The sequence below is a fragment of the Gobio gobio genome, assembly GCF_949357685.1.
Source record: "Gobio gobio genome assembly, chromosome: 3".
NCBI lineage: Eukaryota > Metazoa > Chordata > Actinopteri > Cypriniformes > Gobionidae > Gobio > Gobio gobio.
Window position 1 is genome coordinate 46,311,845 of NC_137099.1, and position 22,792 is coordinate 46,334,636.

The 22,792-nt window shown below is 36.6% G+C and overlaps 1 protein-coding gene across 1 annotated transcript in view; it reads right to left on the reverse strand.

Moving 5' to 3' along the window:
* The window catches only part of ctnna2 (catenin (cadherin-associated protein), alpha 2), a 673,292-nt gene that overhangs the window by 450,384 nt on the left and 200,116 nt on the right, over positions 1-22,792 (reverse strand). The window contains exon 7 of the mRNA XM_079811627.1: positions 9,365-9,568. Coding sequence (XP_079667753.1) covers positions 9,365-9,568 — 204 coding nt within the window. The remainder of the gene's footprint in view (positions 1-9,364; positions 9,569-22,792) is intronic.

Sequence of the window (22,792 nt, forward strand, 5' to 3'; positions counted from 1 at the left end):
GCTATATTGTTTTTATTTATTTTTTCAGTTGCATTTTGATTTCATGTAATCTCATAATTAGTATTCTGCTCAGCAAACTTAAAGTCATGTAATGGAAGTTATGGCTGACTTGATTTCTGTATTGTGACATATTTCTCAGTTTTTGAATGTAAAAAGCTATATGGCGGGACTTGATTTATCCATCTATATATATTTATGAATTCAAGGCAGGGGGTGGTAAGTGAATGAGAACAGTTTATTGGGACCTGACGTGAAAATGCTGTGGCAAGGGGAGAGGACAGACCTACAGTCATTACAATGGCGTGCACTGTGTACAGAGGTCATGCATGTAAATTCCATAACTCAGGGCCAACTCAAAACTGCATGCATTTATGATTAACAAATTACATTATTGGAAGTTTAAATGTATGGATCTATGTTTTAAAGTTGATGAATATGTTGGTAGGGCTTTGCCCTAGCTGCTATACACAAGCCACACCTGTGCACACAGAAACATGTCTTAGACAGCTTGCAAGTACTAATAAACAGGCAAGACTTATATAAAAGTACTTCATATATAATGGTAAAGCACTTTGAGAAGCATTCCTTGTATGAAAGGTGCTATAGAAATAACAATGATTATTATCATTTTATTTTGGCAGGGGGAAAATGCTGGGAGACCTTAAAGCTTCTCTTTTCTTGACAACATATTTTCTCATACTTCAGGTTGGAAAATACTGAAATCCACATAAATACAGGAAAAACCACATCCGAGCAAACTGTTAATTTGTGGGTGAGGTGAGGAAGAACGTGTCATGTAATGTGGGGCATTTCATGCATGATGCTACAGAGGAAACCTTTGTCAGCGAGGAGAAACCAAGAGAAGGAAAAGGAGGATATGATGTCTAATGATTTTGGAAAGATCGAGGTTGCAAAGTTAAACAATCAGCATGAGCCATTAAGTAGAGATGCAGTTAAAGTCTTGGAAAACTTAAAGCCTCGTTTGTCTCTTCAGATGCGGAAAACAAAAGCTCACATGAGTCCAGATTCCCTGCAGACTATCACGCTGTGTGTTCCTCTCCAGTCATTGGTAATGGATGCAGGAGATGCCAAACATATACTTCCAAATGCTACAAATACTGGTTGTAGCCAACAGCTATGATAGAGACCTCAATCTTCAGCCAAGCTACATGAGAACTAAGATAACTCAACATTCTTGTAGCCAAGTTAATAGAACAGCGAAAGTCATGCTAGCAAAAGATAAAAGTAGAGAGAGCAAATCAAAGGAGATGTTTGCAGGAGGCTTTGCTTGAAAGCTTGAAGGGGAATGTGTGATATGCATGTGTATTTTTGTTTGTGTCTTTTGGGGCAGGTTTTGCACCAATGCAGACGGAGAGAGAGAGATGGTGAGAGCGAAAGAAAGGCCTTTTTCTTGTGCATGCTGTGGGTTATTTTCTCTGAAATGACTGGTCTTGTCCAGTGAGACCGTGTCTAGCACTTGCCAAACCGAGGCATCAAAGCGCTTGTGTGGCTGGGAGGACACTGTGAGGAGGTCACATGACATTAGCGTGTCATGTCACGACAGCTTGTTATTAGCTATCCTAGGGAGATGGGCAGAAAGTCACAACATTCTGTAACTTTTTCTAGAACTCAGACCTTTATTATTTTAAAAAAATAATAATATAAAAAATCTGAACAAGTTCTGGAACATTCTAAACTATGCATTCAATAGACCTAAAATTAGCTAAATATCTTTTTTTTGTCTTCATATTTTTAAGTGCCCACCAAAAACAAATCAGATTAATATAATGAATTTAATGTAATATAATATATCACATCCCTGTGAATTGGTAACGAAGAACATGTCATGTTATGTTGAGTATTTCAAATAACAACTTCATAATTTTTTGTCCTCTCCCCTGTCCCCTTTGCACGCTATGAGGCATGGCAAAGAGAGGCGGTGTCTCGTTCCCTGTTCTCATAGGTTACATTATGTAACCTTAGACATATTTTAGTGGCTATTCTGAACTGAGGCTGTCTTTATGAATGAGTCAGTGATTCATTCACTTAATCGATTCATTCAAATACACTTGGGGGGGGGAAATCATTCAATAATTGAACAAACTTCTACTGTGTGTTGCTCAATAAAAGAAAACAGTCTATAGTCTTGATATCATGTTAGTGTACATAATTTAAATAAATAAAAAATCAACTGTAAACTAAAATTAACAAAAACGTTTATAGCTCATATCATCTTTGAACATATGGATGTTTACAATCCTTTTCTTCCAGAAATATTCCATTATTGATTATTTATCCAGCGCAACACATTTGTGTTCAATCAAATGCTTTCTAGATTTAGAATGGCCCTCCACCACATGCAAATGACTTGTAAGTAGCAAATTATGGTCCGTGGCTCATATAACACTATAGCCTATTGGTCATAATAATAATAAAAACAATATCAACAACAACAACAAAAAAAAAAAAACATTTCAATAGGAAATGCTTCAACCCAGGAATGAAAAATGTCCTAGTCAAACAACTATTTGTGGTGTAAGATGCACATAAATTGTTGGTGACCCAACTTTTAATATTTAGTCACAAAACAACATCTTCATCCACCCCCAGAACTGCAGTATGGAGTTGGTGGTAACACCATATCTCAAATGTGCTTCTAATCTATCCATCCCATTGTTTCTATTCACTTCTCTATCACTCATTGACAGGGCCGGCCCGGCCCTTATGGGGCCCTAAGCAGAATTTTATTTGGGGGCCCCTCGGCGCCACCAATACAATTGACTATTGTCGATTCTTAATAATTCGCACATCAATGTTATTAGTTGTAGCTGAGTTGCTTACATCATGTCTTGCTGTCATGTTTTATCCCTTATACGGTTTTTAATTGTGACAGTAGAAAACCCACAAAAGTGGTCAGGTGTTAATATTCAAAGCCTTATAGTACTACAGTTCAGACTGGGATATGAATGTTTTTATTTATTTTTTATTTATTTTTATTTTTATTCTTTTAAGTAGCCTAGGTTCAAAAGAACAGCATTTCTCTGAAATAGAAAAGCTTTCAAAAAATCCTAAAAATATTGTACACAACTGTTTTTAACACTGATAATCATAAATGTTTGTTGAGCATCAAATCATCATATGAGAATGATTAGTGAAGGATCTTGTGACACTGAAGACCGGAGTAATGATGATAAATTCAGCTTTGATCACAGGAATAAATGACACTTTACTATACTGTATATTCACATAGAAAACAGCTGTTTTACATTATAATATTATTTCACAATATTTCTGTTTTTACTGTATTTTTAATCAAATAAATACAGCCTTGCTGAGCAGAAGAGACATCTTTTAAAAACAAGAAATGTTGATTTATTTCAAACATTAAACAGAGCTTTTATTTTGGCGGAAATATAATTGTATTTTTTGCATTCCATTCGACTGTGTAGAAAGAACCTTTTAATTTTCAAAATAAAACTTCCAAAATGTCGGCTACACAACTTATAATTCCAAGGGGACGATATAGCACTCGCAGAAAAAACATTTACTGAGAAACTGGAAGCCATGCTGTAGGCTCTCCCGTCCAAAACATGCATCACGTCAGACAAGATATTCACACTAAACCATAGCGCATTCTCAAATCCATCCATTCATAAAAAGGTTACCGGGCAACTGACGAGTGCGTTTTAGCGCTGGTTTTCTTGCACTTTGGACTTTGAACCCTGGCTAACAAGCGAATAGTATCTGGCCGAGGGCGCCGCGAGCTTGTGCAGCGCTGTCAGAATCAATCCGTGCATATTATTACTTTTTGCAGTTTATTTAGTAATTGTTTAAGGCCATTTCGTGATTTCAATCATCATAAAATAACATATATGCTACAGCAATAAGTAATTTCATGTGCTCTCGGGGGCCCTAAGCAGCCGTTTAGTTCGCTTATGCCTTGGGCCGGCTCTGTTCAAGAAGCAGTTCTTCTTGGGGGATCTTTTGGGTCGCACAGGCTCTGCGTTTGTGCGGCTGGCTGCAACGCTGTTAGGCTGATGGAGTGTTCGGAGACCCTGCCTCTTGATCAAGCCTTTCTGTGTAGACCCCTGGAGGCCCGAAGAACATAGGCATCCATCTTCTTTAAACGCAGTGTGACCGCCAGAGTGCCACGTCCCGCTAAGTGTAAGATTAAGCTCTACTAACCAACTCCCTAAATCCTCTTTAGTGCACTGCAGGCCAGGCTTGCGAGGTGAACCACCACACCCACAAAGCCCTGGACCCGCTCAACCTCTAGCCACAAGCCCAAGCTCCCTTGACCCAGGTCAGCAATGCATTACTCCAACCGATCAATTGATAGATTGGCCTGTCCAGGCTGCCGTAACTAAATCAGCCAATTCTGATGATTCAGCAGTGGTCTGGGAGCCTGGGTGGGTGTCACCAATCAACGATCACCACCGGCCAGGACAAGTATGGACATTCTCTTGTCACTTGAACTTAATTTATTGCAAACCAGCACATTGATCAAGCTCGTGCCGTTCCACAAGTCGCCCAGGCTTGAGCTTGAAGAACGATTAGAGCAAAAGGTGGAAGGAAGGTGGAGAGGTGTTAGAGGAGAAAATGAAGCAATGGCGAAATTAGACACCATTGCTAGATACCTACCAGTGTTTCCCCTACCATTGTTCAGGGGGGGCGCCCCGCCCTCCCAAAACGACCCCCCGCCCCCCCTGAATGAGTGACAAAAAATATTTGTCATTACGGTCGACAATAAGAATTGCCCGATGGTTCAGTGCCATTGTGAAAGACACTCCCAGAGCTGCATCTTCACGGAAACTGATCATTTGTGCATTTTTAAGCCTTGGCAATTTAAATATTCAAGCCAAGCGCTCATAGACGAGAAAGTGTCTCAGTTTGATACTCGCGAAGGGCAGCAACACAACACACACACACACACGCGCGCGCGCGCGCGAATATTCACACAAAATTATATCAAAATGCCTGTCTTGTTGAGTATCATCGTAAACATAGTCGGTTAGGTCTTTTAAATCAACGTAAACATGAAATTTGCCAGTCAACGCCAGCATTTATGGTCAAGTTTGTAAGTTTTAATGGTCCACAGAATATCTAAACATGCAATATATCAAAAGAAAGAACTGACCCACTGTTTTATTCCAGCTTCATATATTATTTTTTTAATCAACACTTGAATGTTACAAGTTTCATGAAAAAGCAACATTTTGAGCATAAAGCTGAAAAAAGCACGTTTTTGTAAAAGACTAACGTTACGTCTGAACGATGAACAAAACACAGATGTTGTAGATCGAGTCCATCAACACCCCAAAGCTTCACAGTCCTAGAACTCGTCCTGGGTTGACAGTTCATTCAATAACATTAGGCAGTTGTGATGTATATGCTGTTTAATGGTGATGATCGCGTTATTTTACATATGCATCTGCTTATGATATCCCACGTTGCTTCTTCGGCAGTGTTTTGATCAGGAGATTCTGTTCTCGTGCAGGAAATGCGCTACAGCGCCCCCTACCGTATAACAGTGAACACACGGAAAGCCGGTAAATATCATCATTGGCTATATAAATATTGAGATATCAAAAGACAAAAAAAAAACTACTCACTGCCCTTGACTGAATAACTTTTAATAAGGGTTAATCTGTATTTATATGCAGTGACATATAATTTTATGCAGACTATGCAGTGATATTTTACATTTGATTACTATTTTTGTACCTGACAATCTAGTTTAGACCTACATGAAAAGAACTGTTTATTTCATTTGTATATGTTTGTTCTGCTGTATTTATTTGTGCTTTTGCTCATAATTTGATTATTTGTTCTTATTTTATTACTGACGGTCTTTAACAATATAAAAAAAATATATGAGTTAGGATATTAGTTTTTAGAGTCATAACCTTATTTATTATGCTTATATGGCTCAAAAACAATACTAGGCCTATTTTATTTTATTTGTCTTTTTTTTGTGGTGGGGTCAGTGAAAATTCTGACAGGGCAAGTAAAAATTTGAACCCCTGAAAAAAATCCTTAGCATTGAGCCCTGAAATATATTCCCCCCCAAAAAAACAACAACAACAAAAAAAAAAACACGGATTTGCGTGTAGTAACTTTAATGGTAAAAATGTAAAAATGCAATGGAGAAGGTGACGAACCTAAACGGGCAAAAATTAGGGTTTTTTTTTCTTAAAAGCAACAAAATCCAGAGCAAAAACTCAAGCTAAGCCAACCTCTGTTGTGTTGTAAATAGTTGTGTGATGTATAAAACATTTTTGTTTATATTTATTTACCAAATTAATTTATTTATTTATTGTCTATGGCAACACCGAGTATCCGTAACACTCCAGCTCCACGACACTAGTAGTTTCGGGAGGTCCCCCCCCCCAAAGCTGTAAACCTAGGGGAAACACTGCCTACTGTACCTATAATTCCCAGAAGCTAGAAGCCAATAATGTTGACTTGTAAACGTGCGATGGATTTGTTGAGACAAAAATTTTCTATATATAACAGCATCAGCCTGTAAACGCAGCTAAAGAATATCCATATACTATTCGGATGCAAAATACATTAATGTACGTTATATATAACAAGTGCAAGAGGAAAACATATTTTTGCTAATGAAAATATTCAAACCCCTACAAAGATGCATATACAAACATAACAAAATGAATCTGTTAAGGGACTAAAACTCATATAAAACAAGCGTCCTAGCAACACAAACACATTTCCTTCCAGAGCAAGAGCTCGTAATTTGAGTGCTGATGTGATATTCATCTCCACTGGCGTTGTGTTTTGACTAAAGGGGCATCGCTAATCGAATAAGAGGTTGTATTTAATATCCCTCTGTTCCCGTATGGTGCTTGAGCACACCAGCACTAGGAAACATGCATTAGATTATAGCCGGGTAGAAGCCATTGATTACTGCATAGCGTCAGAGCCAGACAGGCCCATTGATACCATAGCGATCAATATTACAGAACACTTGCCAGTGGCGTTGTGACACCTGTTTCAACGTAATTGACATATACACACAAAAAGAAAGACACATAGGCACATGCATACACACCATCTTGATCATTCTATAGGATTATATGCCTTAAAGTCTTTCATGTTTTGAGCCAGGGACAACAAACACAGAGAGACACATAAGAGAAGGGTTTGTGAAAGACTGAAGGTCTGAGTATTGATTTATCAAAGAATATTAAGACCCTTTTAACTGGTGAACTTTCCCAAGATGAACAGTCAGTATCTATCCATCAGTATCTATCTGAAGGAGAAAGATTTGAAGAATACAGCATTGCTTGTATATACACACCACCGTACTGGTACCGTAAATATTTCTAGGAATTTAGGCTAATACTTTTGATTTAGCAAGGACACATGAAATTTGAAATTTCTGGAAGTTTCCATGTAATAAAGCCACTTCAAAAATGCCTCATACAGCCTAAGAAAGTGCACTATATGTGATGACGCTGAGGCTGTCTGCAAAGAGCTCTTCATGTTCCATGTCAGCACTGATAAGTAATTAACTACTCTGTGAGAAATATTGTGTGTATTTATATGCTATATGTGGATTCCCTGAAAGGTATGACTATACTGTAACCATGGTTGTTAGAGGAAAATGTTTGCTTTCTAGCCATACAGCCTTAGGGATGAATCACAATCAATGCAGGATGTGTGTAAATCAAGGAAAAGTACCTTGACACAATTAGTCCCCTCACAAAACCTTGATAAAAGTATTTAAACAGCAAGTAAGCCTTACTGTGAATCACAAAATCTAAATACAAAACATATTAATAAAAAATATCATCCCAAAATAAACAGAAAACCTAAAACACAACGGTTGCACTTTATTTTACAGTATGCACACTTGCATGTACTTACAGTGTACTTACATAAGAAAGTACTGGGTAATATAAGATAAAAACATGGTTTAGGGGTAGGTTATTACTAGGGCTGTGCAATTAATCGAATTTCGATTTCGATTTCGATTTTGCCTCCCAACGATCACCAAAATAGTACAATCGAGAAAAAACGATTATTTTGCCTTGCGTTCTGAATGAAACGCGCATGCGCTCATCCGCCCCTCCCGAAGCCACAAACTTTCTCAGATCGGGAGTCTCGTGTGCATATCATCCGCTGGAATTTAAAAACTCTGCGCGAGTAAAGATGGCAGAAGGAGGGCAGTTACAGCAGCGTTTGGTGAGCAAAAAAGGCAAAACCAACTCCGTTGTCTGGGAACAGTTTGGCTTCGAGGAATCAGACGACGAGCAGAAACATGCTACGTGCAAGATTTGCTACATGGTAGTGGCTGCAACGCAAGGGAACACCACGAATTAGTTTAACCACTTGAAAATTAAACAGAGTGACCTATGACAATCTAATAAAGAAACAAAAACTGACGAGAGCAGGGGTGCCGTGTAAACGTCCTTTTTCCCCTCATATTTTTCAAATAATTCTCTCTTTGTAAACTTTGTTCAATGCATGCGAGTGCTGCCGCATGTTTGAATATGACCAGTCGTTTTCACCGTCATCACCCGGGTTTAGTGCCAGAAGACGCGAATGAGAAGCCGCGCGCGCTGTGAGGAAATGTATCTCTGTGCGCTCATCCGAGAGCGCGCACACGTCTCTCAGCGCGCAAATACTGAGTTCTCTTTCAAGTCTTGCTCTTGAACGGACAAACTCACACAAAACGTATGTCAACATGTCCATCTTGATGAGTATCCTAGCAGACATAGTCTGTATATGCCTTAAGTGAACTTTATACAGTCGATAAAGACGACGCATATCCGATCCGGATTGAATAGCTTTTGTAAGTTTAATAGGATTCATCTTTAATTTATGTACTCAAATATGCAATGTTATTTTACATTTGAGACATTTCTGTACCTGAAAACTAAGGTTAGACGTACCTGAAAAGCATATCTAGCCGAACCATATTGTTGATCTTATTTATTTGTGATTATCATTTTTACGTGAATACTTTTATACTTTGATTTGAATATATGTTATATTATTTATTTTAATAGTTCAAAAAGTACAACAAATGTTACAATTTCAATTGAATTGTTGAAAGGTGTATTTTTAATAAATACAACACATTCCCAAAGTCATGTGAAATAATCGTGTTACATAATCGTGATTTCAATATTGACCAAAATAATCGTGATTATGATTTTTTCCATAATCGAGCAGCCCTAGTTATTACCCAGTTACTATAATAAGTACATTGTTTGAGTACATATGTACATGGTGAACAGAACTGTAAAATAAAGTGCTACTAACAAAACAAACAAACAAAGTGCTCAAAAAAACTTCAAGACCTCCTACATAGTGGAAAATAATGTTCAGGACTTACATTGTTCATGTACTCGCTCAGCAGGTCTTGCAGGGCCTGGCGCACGGCGTTGCACTCGGCTACGATGCGTTCACGCCGATCGTCGCGTGTGCAGGAGGAGTCGGCCATGAGGGCGGCGCCACTTATGATGCTCTCAAGACGTTCCTCCAGTGACGGCCTGAAGCGAGCCTCACTAAATGTTAGCGGGTCCAGAATGATCTTATTCTGAAACAGAGCAAAAGATGGCCAGGGTTATGAATTGAGTTTCTGTTTAAAACATTAAAATCCATAAACACCTTTGAATCAAATATAAGTAAGTCACTAGAAGGTTGTTTGCCAGCATTGCTAGTATAAGCATTGTGAGTCATATCATCAATTGCACAATTGTTATTTATTTACTTATTTTAATTAATAAATTATATAAAAAATTGTTTTAGCATGTTAATGAATATGACAATGTTAATGTATTTGGTCTTGACGACAGAGCAAATATGGGCTTTCTACTGTCAATAGATAAACAGACAAGCTGCTGTGAGCATGTAAGATATGATGCTACTACATGAATAGGCACACACATCCTGTAGCAGTTCCAGACAGGTGGAGCTGGGGGAGGTGGAGGGGTTCAGATTAACTCTAAGGACTAGCCTAACCAGACTTTTTAAATGTTGAGAAAGCAATCTCATTGGCTGCAGAATCAGTTTAGCTTAATCGACTTGTACCATTTAGCAATGATAGGACTGTTTGCAGATTGCATGTGAAGAACATTTCAGCCTGCGCCATATTTGCATGACTGACCTAGAGATATAGGGCCAGATTTACCAACAGCTTGCATCAGCACGAACACTCTTTTGGCGTTAAAAAATAGTGTTAGGATTTACTAAGCACACACAACGAAAAAAATAGCTCTGAAAAGGCATGGGCACAGTTAATTTTGAGGCTGACCTTATTGCATATCCATTTGTAGGCGTTTCCCTTTCAGAAATAAAATAAATGGGACGAGGGTATTTAAATGAATCACGCAAGGTGATTTACTAAGATTTACACTAGTCAATGTATCGGTATTTACTGCATAATTGACTGCCCAAAAAAAACATGTTTAAACCCATTTTGCGCCTGTGTTTTAGATAACCCGCACCTGATTATCAGCAGCTCTGCTTGTTTGCAGCCCTACGATAATTAGTGCTGCTCTCGGTATATTGTGTTGGTAATTTTGGAAACGATCCAAATGCGTCTGTGTTCTTTATTTTGAGCGTCGTCAGTAGATCATGTGCAGAACTTTCCACTCCCATCGGCGCCATAATCTTAACTCTTTCCTTTCCATTGACAAGTTGACTCGTCATTCATGAGAAAACACTTCCCTGACATTTTTAAGGCTTTCCATGTTTTCACTGTAGTATCGATATCATATGTAAGCAGATGAAATTAATGAAATAATGCGAGCATCAACAATAAACAGCATATAAATCAAAACGGCCTAATGTTACAGAGTGAAATGCCAACCCAGGAAGTGGTTAGGATTGTGAAGCTTTGGTGGTGTTGATGAACTAGATCGACTCCATCTGTGTTTTGCTCATCGCACTGAATCTGATTCAGACATAGTCTTTGACAAAAATGTGATTTTCACTCAAAATTTTGCTTTTTGTATGAAACCCACATTAAAGTGTTGATAAAAAAAAAAGAATGCACGAAGCTAGAATAAAAAAAAAATTGTCGTAAAAATTTAAAATTCGTAAAAATTCTGTCATGTTTTAATATTTTAATAATACTAAGCCATTTAATAGGGTCTGTTTTTGTTTAAAAGCTGAGGGTCTGTTGTTTCTTTGCATGTTCAGATATTCATACAACAAAATATTCTGTGGGCCATGAAATGTTTGTGAAAATGACCAAAAACGCTGAACGGGAAAGAGTTAAGTGCCATAGTTACTGGCTGTTTCACACACAAACTTCTCAATCATACTATGCTGGATAAAATATTTAGACCCTATAGTCAGTCATGAACTATTGATGTACCTTATAAAACAGCCAAATACTATCTTTAGATTACTATATATGCCTTAGTCTCACAACCGTAAATAAAAAAATCCTCCAGATGGTAGAGATTTTGTGTAGCAGATAGGAGGATAACACGCCCTGTGAGATGTTTGCCATAGTTTCCATTAGAGAACCACTGAAGACATTCTGTTGGAGTCTATATCCAGAGGCTGTTATAAGGTGACCTTCAATGCGAGATACAGGGCCTTGGTTACAACCACATTGTGATTTAATGGGGCTTTTAAACACAGGATGCAGACTCAAGAACACCCTCCTTTTTTATTATTGAAAAGTTGCTACCAAATACAAGCTTTATGATCTCTAGGGCTGGGCTGGGAAAATTACCATATTGATAGTGGCGATATTATGTTTTACGGCTATATATGAATACGGCTTCGGCAGCAGTTTGCATTTTGTGGACTTCGCCAGTGCATATGAGGTGGAGGTGGCATTTAGAGGAACCAGAGGTGGCTAGTGCCCTTTACTTTTGAGACTAATATTCAGAAAACCACTTCACCAAGCAGTTAATAATAAGTTCACAGATCTTTCATTATTTATATCTCAGCATGCACTTCCTGTTATTTGGCATGTCCACAGGCAGGGAATGATGTTTGCGTCTTTCATTTGAGCTAATCCAGTTGCAGTATTGCAAGCCTAACAACAGCACAATTAGAGAGAGAGAGTGAGACAGAGATACAGCTTTCCCATAATAGCCTGTTGCCATGGAGATCAACTCTTAGTTGTAAAAACTGTAGCAGCAGTCTTGGCCATCTCAATTACTCAATGATAAATATGTGGACATTTATTGGTTTGTTTAAAATCTGTCGGCGTCATGTTCCTGGCTCTATTGCGGTCCGCCCGCTTTTGTCTGATTGAGGGACTATGACAAAGACTCATGTGAAATCTCTGATTGGAAAGCGACGGGCAGAACATTCAGATGCTGACAGACTGGCGAAAAGCCATTGTGAAACAATTTGTACAGATTACTTAGATCTTGTGTGACTCATATGCCGACTACATATTCCAATTATGATTCGATTTAGTTAAAGACAACATGAAACACCCTTTACAAAAAAAACATTTGACTTTTGTAATGCAGCATATATTCGAATGAAACAATATTTAGCTGGAATTGATCTGGATTAGAGATTGGCGACATGGACTTAAAAATATCACAATATTTTCTGGTATTTATTGCGATGACGATATAAATGTAGTACCGTTCCCCATGTTTTTGGCTACAAGTGAGAGCTGCACGCATTCTTGAAAAACAAACAATGATCTAAAGTAAAACGTACCCGTCATCAAATAGGCTCCTATAATAAACACATTTCATAAAACATAACAAAAAAAGTAGTAAAAATAAAAGTAAAAATCCAAACACCAGCCTTTTTAGAAAAGGCTGATAATTGCAAATAATTGGCAAATTGAAAATAATAATTTAAATGATATAATCGAAGTAATTTGAACTAAAACTTGGTAATCATGTGCAAATTAAAAAGTATGAATGCACATTTGTAATTTTAACTGAATTTAGGACTCGTGGTGGTGCTTAAGACATTGTTGGTCAGTCAGTGTTTCTGTAAAAATACTACAAATTCTACTACTAATAACAATATAAACTGCATTAACCCTTAAATGCATACCTCGGGTCTTTAGCGACCCAAGACGTCATTCACTACCCTCCTCCTCATTCATTTTTTAAAGTTAGACATCAACCTTCTTAGTATTCCTCAATCAATCCATTTTAAACAATATAACAAGAAAAAAATAATAAAATTATAACTGAATGCCTGTTTTTCCACTAGTTTTTCGTCAAAATTGTATAGGGTCGCTAACGACCCGAGGTGTGTAAGATTGTAAGTAGGGATGGGGCCGATCCGATCCAGTATCGGTATCGGGACCGATACCAGCTTAATTCACGTATCGGATTTTCCCGATCCAACCTGCCGAGAAATCCGATACCCATGCGCTTTCCAAAAGTGATTCCCGCCGGCTTGTCTGCTAGCTGGCTGCAAACTATGGAATGGATTTTCTGATGGGAGGCGCAGCTCAATGAGACACAGAGTAATGAGACACGCCCCACTCAGGAAATCCATTCCGCAGTTTGCAGCAGGATAGCATTGAGCAGTGGCTAGCCAACATGTCAGCTGTGTGGAAATACTTCACACTGGAAACACCGCAGAGCAAGACAATGTTTGCAAAACCGTAATTCAGAGAGGTGGAAGCTCCCTCGCGTCGTACAACACAACGAACGCAATCAAACATTTAAAAAAGCAGACGAGAGAGGGTGACATTTAAGAGATAATAATCAGGGCTTGACATTGACAATCGCCATCTGCGTGTATTTCGGCTGTGTAACACTCACACCAGCCACTTTGAACTTATTATGGTCTTCTCAAAACCATCTGTTATAATCGCGTTGCGCATTATAACCAATCACACGTGTTTATATTGAGTTTATGAATATAATAATCAGAGGCGTTCAGATTAGCGTAGTTTTGTTCAGAGCGCGCGCGGCTCTCACTCTCGCTGAAATCTACACTCAAAGCAGAGATAAACGTGCGATGTACGCAGGAGATTCATTCATCATACAGTGATTGACAGTTTTTGTTATATTTCAGCACCGAAAATAGTTTCAAACAAAACACAGCAGAACCACAGCGCATCTTATATGACTGGCATTAGGTTGGCTTGACGTTCGCGAATCTAGGGACCGTCTCAAAAGTTACATACAACATTGGTAGGCTATACACGTTTCTAACTTAAATGGCATTTGAAGAGAATAACTTAGTCATAAAACTGACTGTAAAGTGTTCATCTAGGTGTTCGGTATGATGCACACCTTTTGGATTTTTTATATTTAATCAAATAAACTGTCAAATGAAAATATATGCTTTATTTCACTAGAATACTGTATGGGCTCTTACACAAAATATGCTAGATTTAAATGTGTCATAGCTGATAGAACACTGATGAGAATATTGCTTGAGAATATATTTACAGATATAATATTAGAGATTTATGCATTATGCGTTGCCATTGACGACGGCCATTATAAGGAAGGAAATCCCACAGAATCTAGCTTAAAAAAGTGCTTAGAGCTGCTTGATTTATTTTTTGTTTGTTGATTTTCAAATATAAATTGATAACCGTGGTAATTTGGGTCACTATTATGTTCATATCATACTTGCCTGTTGAGTGGAGTTTATGTCGGCATCATATAAAATCAACAATAATGATAATAATAATATTAAAGCAAACACAGTTCTGGTATCGGAATAGTATCGGTATCGGCCGATATCCAAATTCAGGTATCGGGATCGGATCGGAAGAGAAAAAATGTGGATCGGTGCATCCCTAATTGTAAGTATTTTTTTTCCTGCACAATAATAAATTAATCTATAATGACAAAATAAGTGCAATTCACCTTTATTCCACAAGGTGGCAATGTCTGATACACAATGATGAAGTGACGTTTCACTCATACTTACTGCAGACTGAAAACAAAACAATAATAATTATAATCTGCAAAACTTGAAATGGCTCAGCGATTTACTGCAGAGCAAGTACTGAACACATTCAAATATCACTGTCACTGTTACTTGATGATGGATCTGGTGAAGAAGCTGTTAGCGATGAAAATATTTATTTTGAAGACATTGAAAATGAGATTTGAGAATATGCGTGAGATCGCGAATATGAGCCAGAAGCTGAATGTACTGGGAAATCAGCTGATTGCAAAGTGATTGCAGTACCAGTTTTGGCCACAATCCTACATTCAGTTCCTTTAACCATAGCAAGTAAATTTCATACGGAAGTTAATTTTTTAGTAATTTTTTTCGTGTTTATTTAAAATTGGACAAATATGATATTATTTTAATCTTATATCTGTTATTTAACAGTTGAGAAAGTTATTTAATGATGACACGAGCCGGGGTTAAATCCCTGTTGTGCAGGTGGGGCATGTAGTCACACTGCGTTACAATGAGTATGTGGTATTCTAGTCTATACTTTTATGAATTCTATTGAGAAACCATGAGAAAAAGGTGAATAAAGACTGAGAGTCAATGTTCGTAAATTATTCAACTATGCTGTATAGCTGTGTTTAGTGGTGTGTTTGTTGTCAAACTCAAAATTAGTTCATTTTTAATTAATTAAAAAAATGCCATTATTTTATATGTTACAATGTGCCCCTCACATGTTACAATGTACCCCACCTATGAGGCATGTTGGGGTAAATCAAGAAAAAAGTATACTGTATTAATGAAACAAAACCACATAATTGTATTAGACGTGTGACATTAATGTGTGTGTGTGTGTGTGTGTGTGTGTGTGTGTGTGTGGGGGGGGGGGGGGGTAAATACTCCAAGTGAACACGAAGTGAATTTATACCCCTATGCACACTAAGACCAGGGGAATTTTTATCACACAAATGAACAGGATTAATTTGTTTTCATGGTGTGCTTACTTCTCTATCTCCTGAGTATGATGTCCTGTGGCCACTGTCTAAATCAGAGGTTCTCGAAATCCACTTGCCTGTAGAGTTGTAGCTCCAACCATGATCAAACTCACCTACCAGCAAGTGATCCTGCAGACTTTGATTATCTTGTTCAGGTGTGTTTGATTAGGGTTGGACCTAAACTCTGCAGAAAAGTGACATATTGTTTACAGTCAGAGGTCGCTTTAGACTTCAGGGTCGTAAAAATTATGTCATGTTTTAATATTTTAATAATAATAAGCCATTTAATAGGCTCTGTTTTGTTCACATTTTGTTTTCATTTTTACTCCCGAATTTGCAGGACAAGCACATGCTAGATTATGCATTCATGTAGCCTATTTATGAAGAGAAAGTTGAACAGAGATTGTTGGTCACTTTTCATGAAAAAATCGCAATAAACTTTGTGCGTTGTTACTTTAGATATGAAACAAAGTCTCAGGTTTCAAAATTATGTCAGTTTCATCACAAAATCCAAACAATAATTACCGTGTGGCACTCTGTATTGTGGCGCGCGGGAAATGGCGTCTGAGTTCAAGCGAAGCGAACTCTTTGTCTTTACTATGTTACAGAACGAAATAAACATGAATAAATATCAGAAAATATGTTAAAAAATACAATCAAACTTACCGAAATCCGTATCATGCCTCTTAATCAGTTGTTCAAGACGTCATTTGTAATGTAACTCAGAAAAGCTATTCGTTCGTTGACCAATAACTTGATAGGCAGCAAGAGCGCACTCGCCACCAAGTGGACAGATGTGAGAAGTACAGTTACAGGTTATAGATCACCCTCAAATAACCTGTCAAAATGACGGGTGGCTGTCATATTTTTCCGGCAGTGCTGAAAAAATTCTGTCAATGACGGAAAATTTTAACGTGATCTCTAGATCAAAGATAGCAGTGTGGCACTAGGCTATACACAAAAATGCTATCTGAACAGCCAATCAGCAAAAAAGATTTCAGACTGGAATGAGCTATCAAATATTTGCTAAACTATATTAATTGAAATTATAAATTAGGTCACACTTTAAATTAGGGTCAGATTCTTATTATTTACTAACTATTTACCATTATGCTCTAATTTGGGGTCTTTTTATAATGTAAAACACACCGAAATGATGGAGGGACACCACAGCACATCCACAATGGAAAACAAATGCATACAAACATACACACATAACACACATGCATTCAGGTTTGACTGTAATAATGTAATAATTGCAAAGAAATTATACTTAAAAAATGCTACACTTTGAAAAAGTCATTATAATAATTATTTCTAAATAATTATTATTATTAATTATAATTATTTCTAAATAATTATTCCATTAAACAATGGCACATTATCCATGTTATCTCCGTGAATGAAAATGAGAAATGTGGATCTTTTTTTTTAAGTGAATTTGACATAAAAAGTTGTTTTTTAATAAAAAACTATTTTTAAAACTATTTTACATTTATTTATATAATAAAAAAATACCCTAAATCCCCCAACACTGCACAGAAGTAGTGGTGTAATTAATAAAGTGAGTGATATTATTTGTAAATTAAAAAAAAAAAAAAAGCATTATTATATTACAAAATCACATTTTATTGTCCGAGTTACATTTTATAATACGGGTTAAATAAACAAATTACTGCTTATTAATATTTTGTAAGGTAGTTATTATAATTAGTTATTGCGTATGAATTGGGTATGATTAAGGGATGTAGAATATGGTCATGCAGCTTTAAAAGTACTAATAAACAGACAATAGCCTAGTAATATGCATGCTAATAAGCAACGTATACAGTAGTGATAATTGGACCCTAAACAAAATTACTAAATTATACTTAGAAAAAACTTTATAATCTGCTTTATTTTCTTTAAAAAAAATAGTATAGACATTACATTGTTTATTTACACATACATTTTTTTATTTATCTTAAAATATGAAATATTATGAAGAAAAAAAATCACAATGGCTGTTTTTCACATTTGTGGCAGGTGCTATTTTTTTTAAAGAGACAAATCTTATATATGACGTTTGTATATGGTCTGACAAAAGTAAAAAAAAAAAAAAAACTATTATATATTAGCATAATCAGTATTTTAAAATGATTTCTAAAGGATCATGTGACACTGTAGGGTGGAGTAATGGCCATCACTGAAATAAATTACATATTATAATATATTAAAATAGAAAACAGTTTTTTAAATTGAAAAAACATATTTCACAATATTATTGTTTTACTGAATTTTTGATCAAATAAATGTAGCTTTAGTGAGCACAATGCTTTAAAAAAAAATATTTAAAACAATTTACAACCCCAAACATTTTTAAAAAAGTATATGAATTAGAACAATATCAATTAACCTGTTAAACTGCAACCCCACTTTGGGGTTATAGAAATATATAGTATATAGAAATAAAAATCTCACAAAGTTTCTCTGGAGATAAAGTAAATAACATTATCTAACGTCTTAAATCTGTAGGACCACACATACCTAAAAAATACATAAACCATAAAATATGCACTAAAAAGACATATGAAGTGAAATGTGAAAAGCCATTCTGAAAGGGTGCCATCAATTTGTCAGTGCAAACATAATTAGTCCAGATTGATTGCTGAGGAGTACACAAACTCATCTGTAAAAATGGATCATGATGGGCTAGATGCAATCAGTTCTGTAGCGTACTGTATGCATAAGCGTGTATGTTTTAGAAGTGGGTGGGATTGCCACTTACTCCTCACACAGAATGTGACAGGTTGTTTGTCAAGGACGGTATAATGAGGGAGGATATACAGGAGAGCGGTGCATTGAACGTAACCTACTTTTACACGGTGACTAAAGAGCTGGAGTGAGAGGACGGAAAAGAGGAAAAAAATCGGTGAGAGAAAGAGCGAAAAGGACAGAAAGAGTGTGACGAACAACAAAGTTGGCTAGCCTGGTGACTAGTCTGCGCGGGTTATTAATGAGTACTGTCTATGTAGGGTGTCTCTAATTTTGGCTGGAATCCAGCAATCTGTTGTCCTACATTCAATGTGTGTGTGTATGTGTGTGTGTGTGGACATACAGCAAGGTTAAGAGAGCTGGTGCTCCATCTGATTGAGTCATACAAAACACCACCTGCTCCATCGCAGTGCCACCAACACTTCACCCTTTGATACGGTATTAAAAAGTTTCTGTCATCACTGTAAAGTGACTGCCCACACCAGAAGTCTGTCTCGTGTGTTTCTGTTGTGTGTTGGCGAGCCTTCTGTCCACCACAATGGTTTATATACACCAACTTGTAATTCTGAGTTCTCACAGTCTGTCGGGTAAAAGAGTTCTGAAACTGAGAAAGCCTGAATAAACACATTTCGGTTTGTGAGAATGACAAACCGTGTAAAATGGTTTTCTGATTTGTCATGGAAATCTCACATATGCCAGAATGGCCGCAAACAGTATTAAATCTTGAGTCTGCCCTTAAAAATATGTTTTTTTTCTTATTTGCAATATTATATATATTTTTATATATATATTAGGGGTATAACGATATTCAAACCGACCCGATACACCACCCACAGTTCGAATCGCGATACTCTCATGTCGAGCCCAGCTCTCATTCACCTTATGCCACAAATATTTTTTTTATTCCTTGACATTAGATTAAATAATAATTAGTACACTTTTAACAACTAATAAGAGCTTATTTTTACTAAATATTATTATAATAATATTATTTACTAAGTATACACTAACTTTTATATTCCAAGTGCATGTCACATAATTTGGGTGTCAAGTTGTAGCATGGTGGAAGGGCAAAGAAAGCCAGTTTCCCCAAAATGCTACCTTGGAGTCCCAGCAACATCGTCATTTTCCTAGCTTGTTACAAAATAAAAAATCTCTCTCACCTCAGAAAACCGCTTTCCTGTCCTGTAAGCAGTTATACTGCACTCGTAGCACACACTCTTTAGTTACACGTGCACCCTATCACAACGTATATTATAAGCGCAAGAGAAACTAAGATCATGCAACGTTACAGTCAATTTATAAGTCATGATATAAAAGTAAAGTACCAATAAATCACGTAACTGGTTTGACGTGTGTTAGCTGGGAAGGATTTGCATGCAGTTATGATGTGCATTCTGTTTATCAGGAGCAGTTTTCATGTTTCATTAACAGTTCATTAAGTATTGTGTATGCGCCATGGTAACTTTTGTTTCCATAACCACAAAATGCCACTTTAATTTCACTTTATGTTATTTTGTTTATTTTTAAATTAGTGTGGTGGCTACTTTATAGTATTAAGAAAAACTGCTATTTAATATTAGAACTTATAGGCCTATTTAATCAGTATTAGTCATATTCATACAATTAATGTGTTTGTTAAGTAGGCTACAGTGGGACATTACTTGTGTGTGTGTGTGTGTGTGTGTGTGTGTGTGTGTGTGTGTGTGTGTGTGTGTGTGTGTGTGTGTGTGTGTGTGTGTGTGTGTGTGTGTGTGTGTGTGTGTGTGTGTGTGTGTGTGTGTGTGTGTGTGTGTGTGTGTGTGTGTGTGTGTGTGTGTCATCAATTTTTATGAAATACATTTTCTTTTTCTTTTTTAAACATTATGGTAAATGGTAAAATGAGTAGATTATTTTTGACTAGTCTACAGAGCAGACATTTATTGCATTTGAGTTTACTCAGGTATGCTAACTGCTCTAAAAAAATGTGAAGCCAGTGTATAAAGTTAAATTATTGCTGTTGTTATTACTAACATAAATGTGAATCTAGTGTTATTATTGCTGGTGCCCGGCATGAACTATGACTCCACAGCAAACAGAACCGTGACATGAACCGAACCGTGGCATAGGTGTATTGTTACATCCCTAATACAGTATATATATATATATATATATATATATATATATATATATATATATATATATATATATATATATATATATATATATATATATATATATATATATATAAAGAAGTAGTTCACTTTAAAATGAAAATTACCCAATGATTTACTATTTTTAAACTTTAAAATATCTAGCTTCCGTTTGGCCACCTTGCATATTTAACTTATGAAAAAAGCGTAACTGGTGCAACGTATCATTAGAACGTAATGTAAGCGTTTTGGACTGCGAGAGGCGCTACACTTTCTGCCTAAATTGAATACGGAAGGCGGTCTGCTGGAAGCTAGATATTTTCCTTAATAAAGTTTTAAATATGGATATTTTTCTTTATTAAACCCATAGATTCGCTTCAGAAGGCCTTTATTAAGGTTGAGGGTGAGTAAATCATGGGCTAATTTAAATTTAAAGTGAACTACTCCTTTAATGTAGGGACATTTCTCTTTATTTATTTTATTTCCCCAGCACATTTCGACAAAACAATGTCTTTACTACCTTTCTGGACCTTGAAAGTTCCAATGACGTTGCTGTCTATGGCTGGTTCAGAGAGCTCTTAATTCGTGCTCCCAAGATGAACGAAGGTCTTACAGGTTTGCAACGACATGTGGGTGAGTATAACAGAATTTTCATTGTTGGGTGAACTAACCCTTTATTGTTGATCTGAAAGGATTGTGGACCTTGGAAAAAAATAGACCTGAGCAGCTTTTTTTCTAATGGTGCAAACATTTTGGAAAGACATGCAGATCGGCTTTTTGTAGCCTTTCAATAAAGGTTTTGAGCTCTGGAAGGTACAATCTGTGTTCATAATACAAATCTTAATTAAAAAGTTTATAAAAAATTTAATTCAAATTAAAATAAAAAAATATATAATCATGACACCTTAAAGAGAAGATTAATTTACTTTGTACTGCTGTTAAAATGTAGTTGAATGGAGAGTACAAATCCTCTGATTCTTTCTCTCAAAACTACTTAAACCTAATATGAGCGGTTCAAGGATGTGTTTGCAAACCTCAAAACCATAAAATACATAAATGAATCTCCGCACACACACGAAAAAATGCCAGAAATGACAATGAATATGAGCACAGCACCAAAACTGTTTTAGATTAATTTGGCGATTTGTTTGGTGTATGAACGATGAATGACCGCCCAAAGATCACCACAGCATCAGTGATTCAGAAACAAAAAAAGTTGTTTGTTAAGCAGTTCCAATGTGATACATGTTGTTTTGTCCTTTCAAGATAAGAAGCAAAATAACCTGTTGAAAAGTCAACAAAAGTTACGTGTGCTTATGAGCACTAAGAAGTAAAAAATAATGTGAAGTTAATAAAGTTAAATATACTGTTATATATATACAACATCATTTATAATTTACTGTTATTAATATACAAGTTAATTATATAATATTATATATAATTTATTTCTAAATTAATCCTCACACAGAGTCAGCGGTCAGCACAGAAGCAAAAAGCTCAATTTCTGCATTCATAATACATTTCATAAATGTTCACTCGCATTGCTGATTTTAATCAACGTGTGTCGTTTGGAAGGGGTGGAGAATGAAACGGGGAAAAAACTGCAACCTCCAATCACAGAGACAGAGACAAAGAGACAGAGACTTTAAAAACGGTTTGAAAGGGCACAAAGAGCCATGGGAGCCTCTGGAAAACAGCTCGTTTGAATACAAGAGAGAAAGCACAGAGGAGAGAGCGCTTGGGGAATAGCCCCTATTGTTATTCCATTTGGTGCTTATTGCAGGCACAGGGTCTGAGTGACACGACAGTAAAGGAGAGACAGAAGGACTGAGTCCAACAAGTCCTTGATGGAGCCGATGCCGAAGCCGAAATTGTTCATTCAAGACAAATCTTTTTAGTGATTCGATTGAACCGGTTCACAAACTCACTGACTTACTGAACCAAGAACAGGTTTGTAAGGATGATGTAAACGGTGCTTTCCAAACTCGGGTGCACACCCGCGAACAGTCCACATAAAAAGTCAACCCGATCTCACGGCAATTTGTTCGTATTTTATGAGGCGGCTAATTC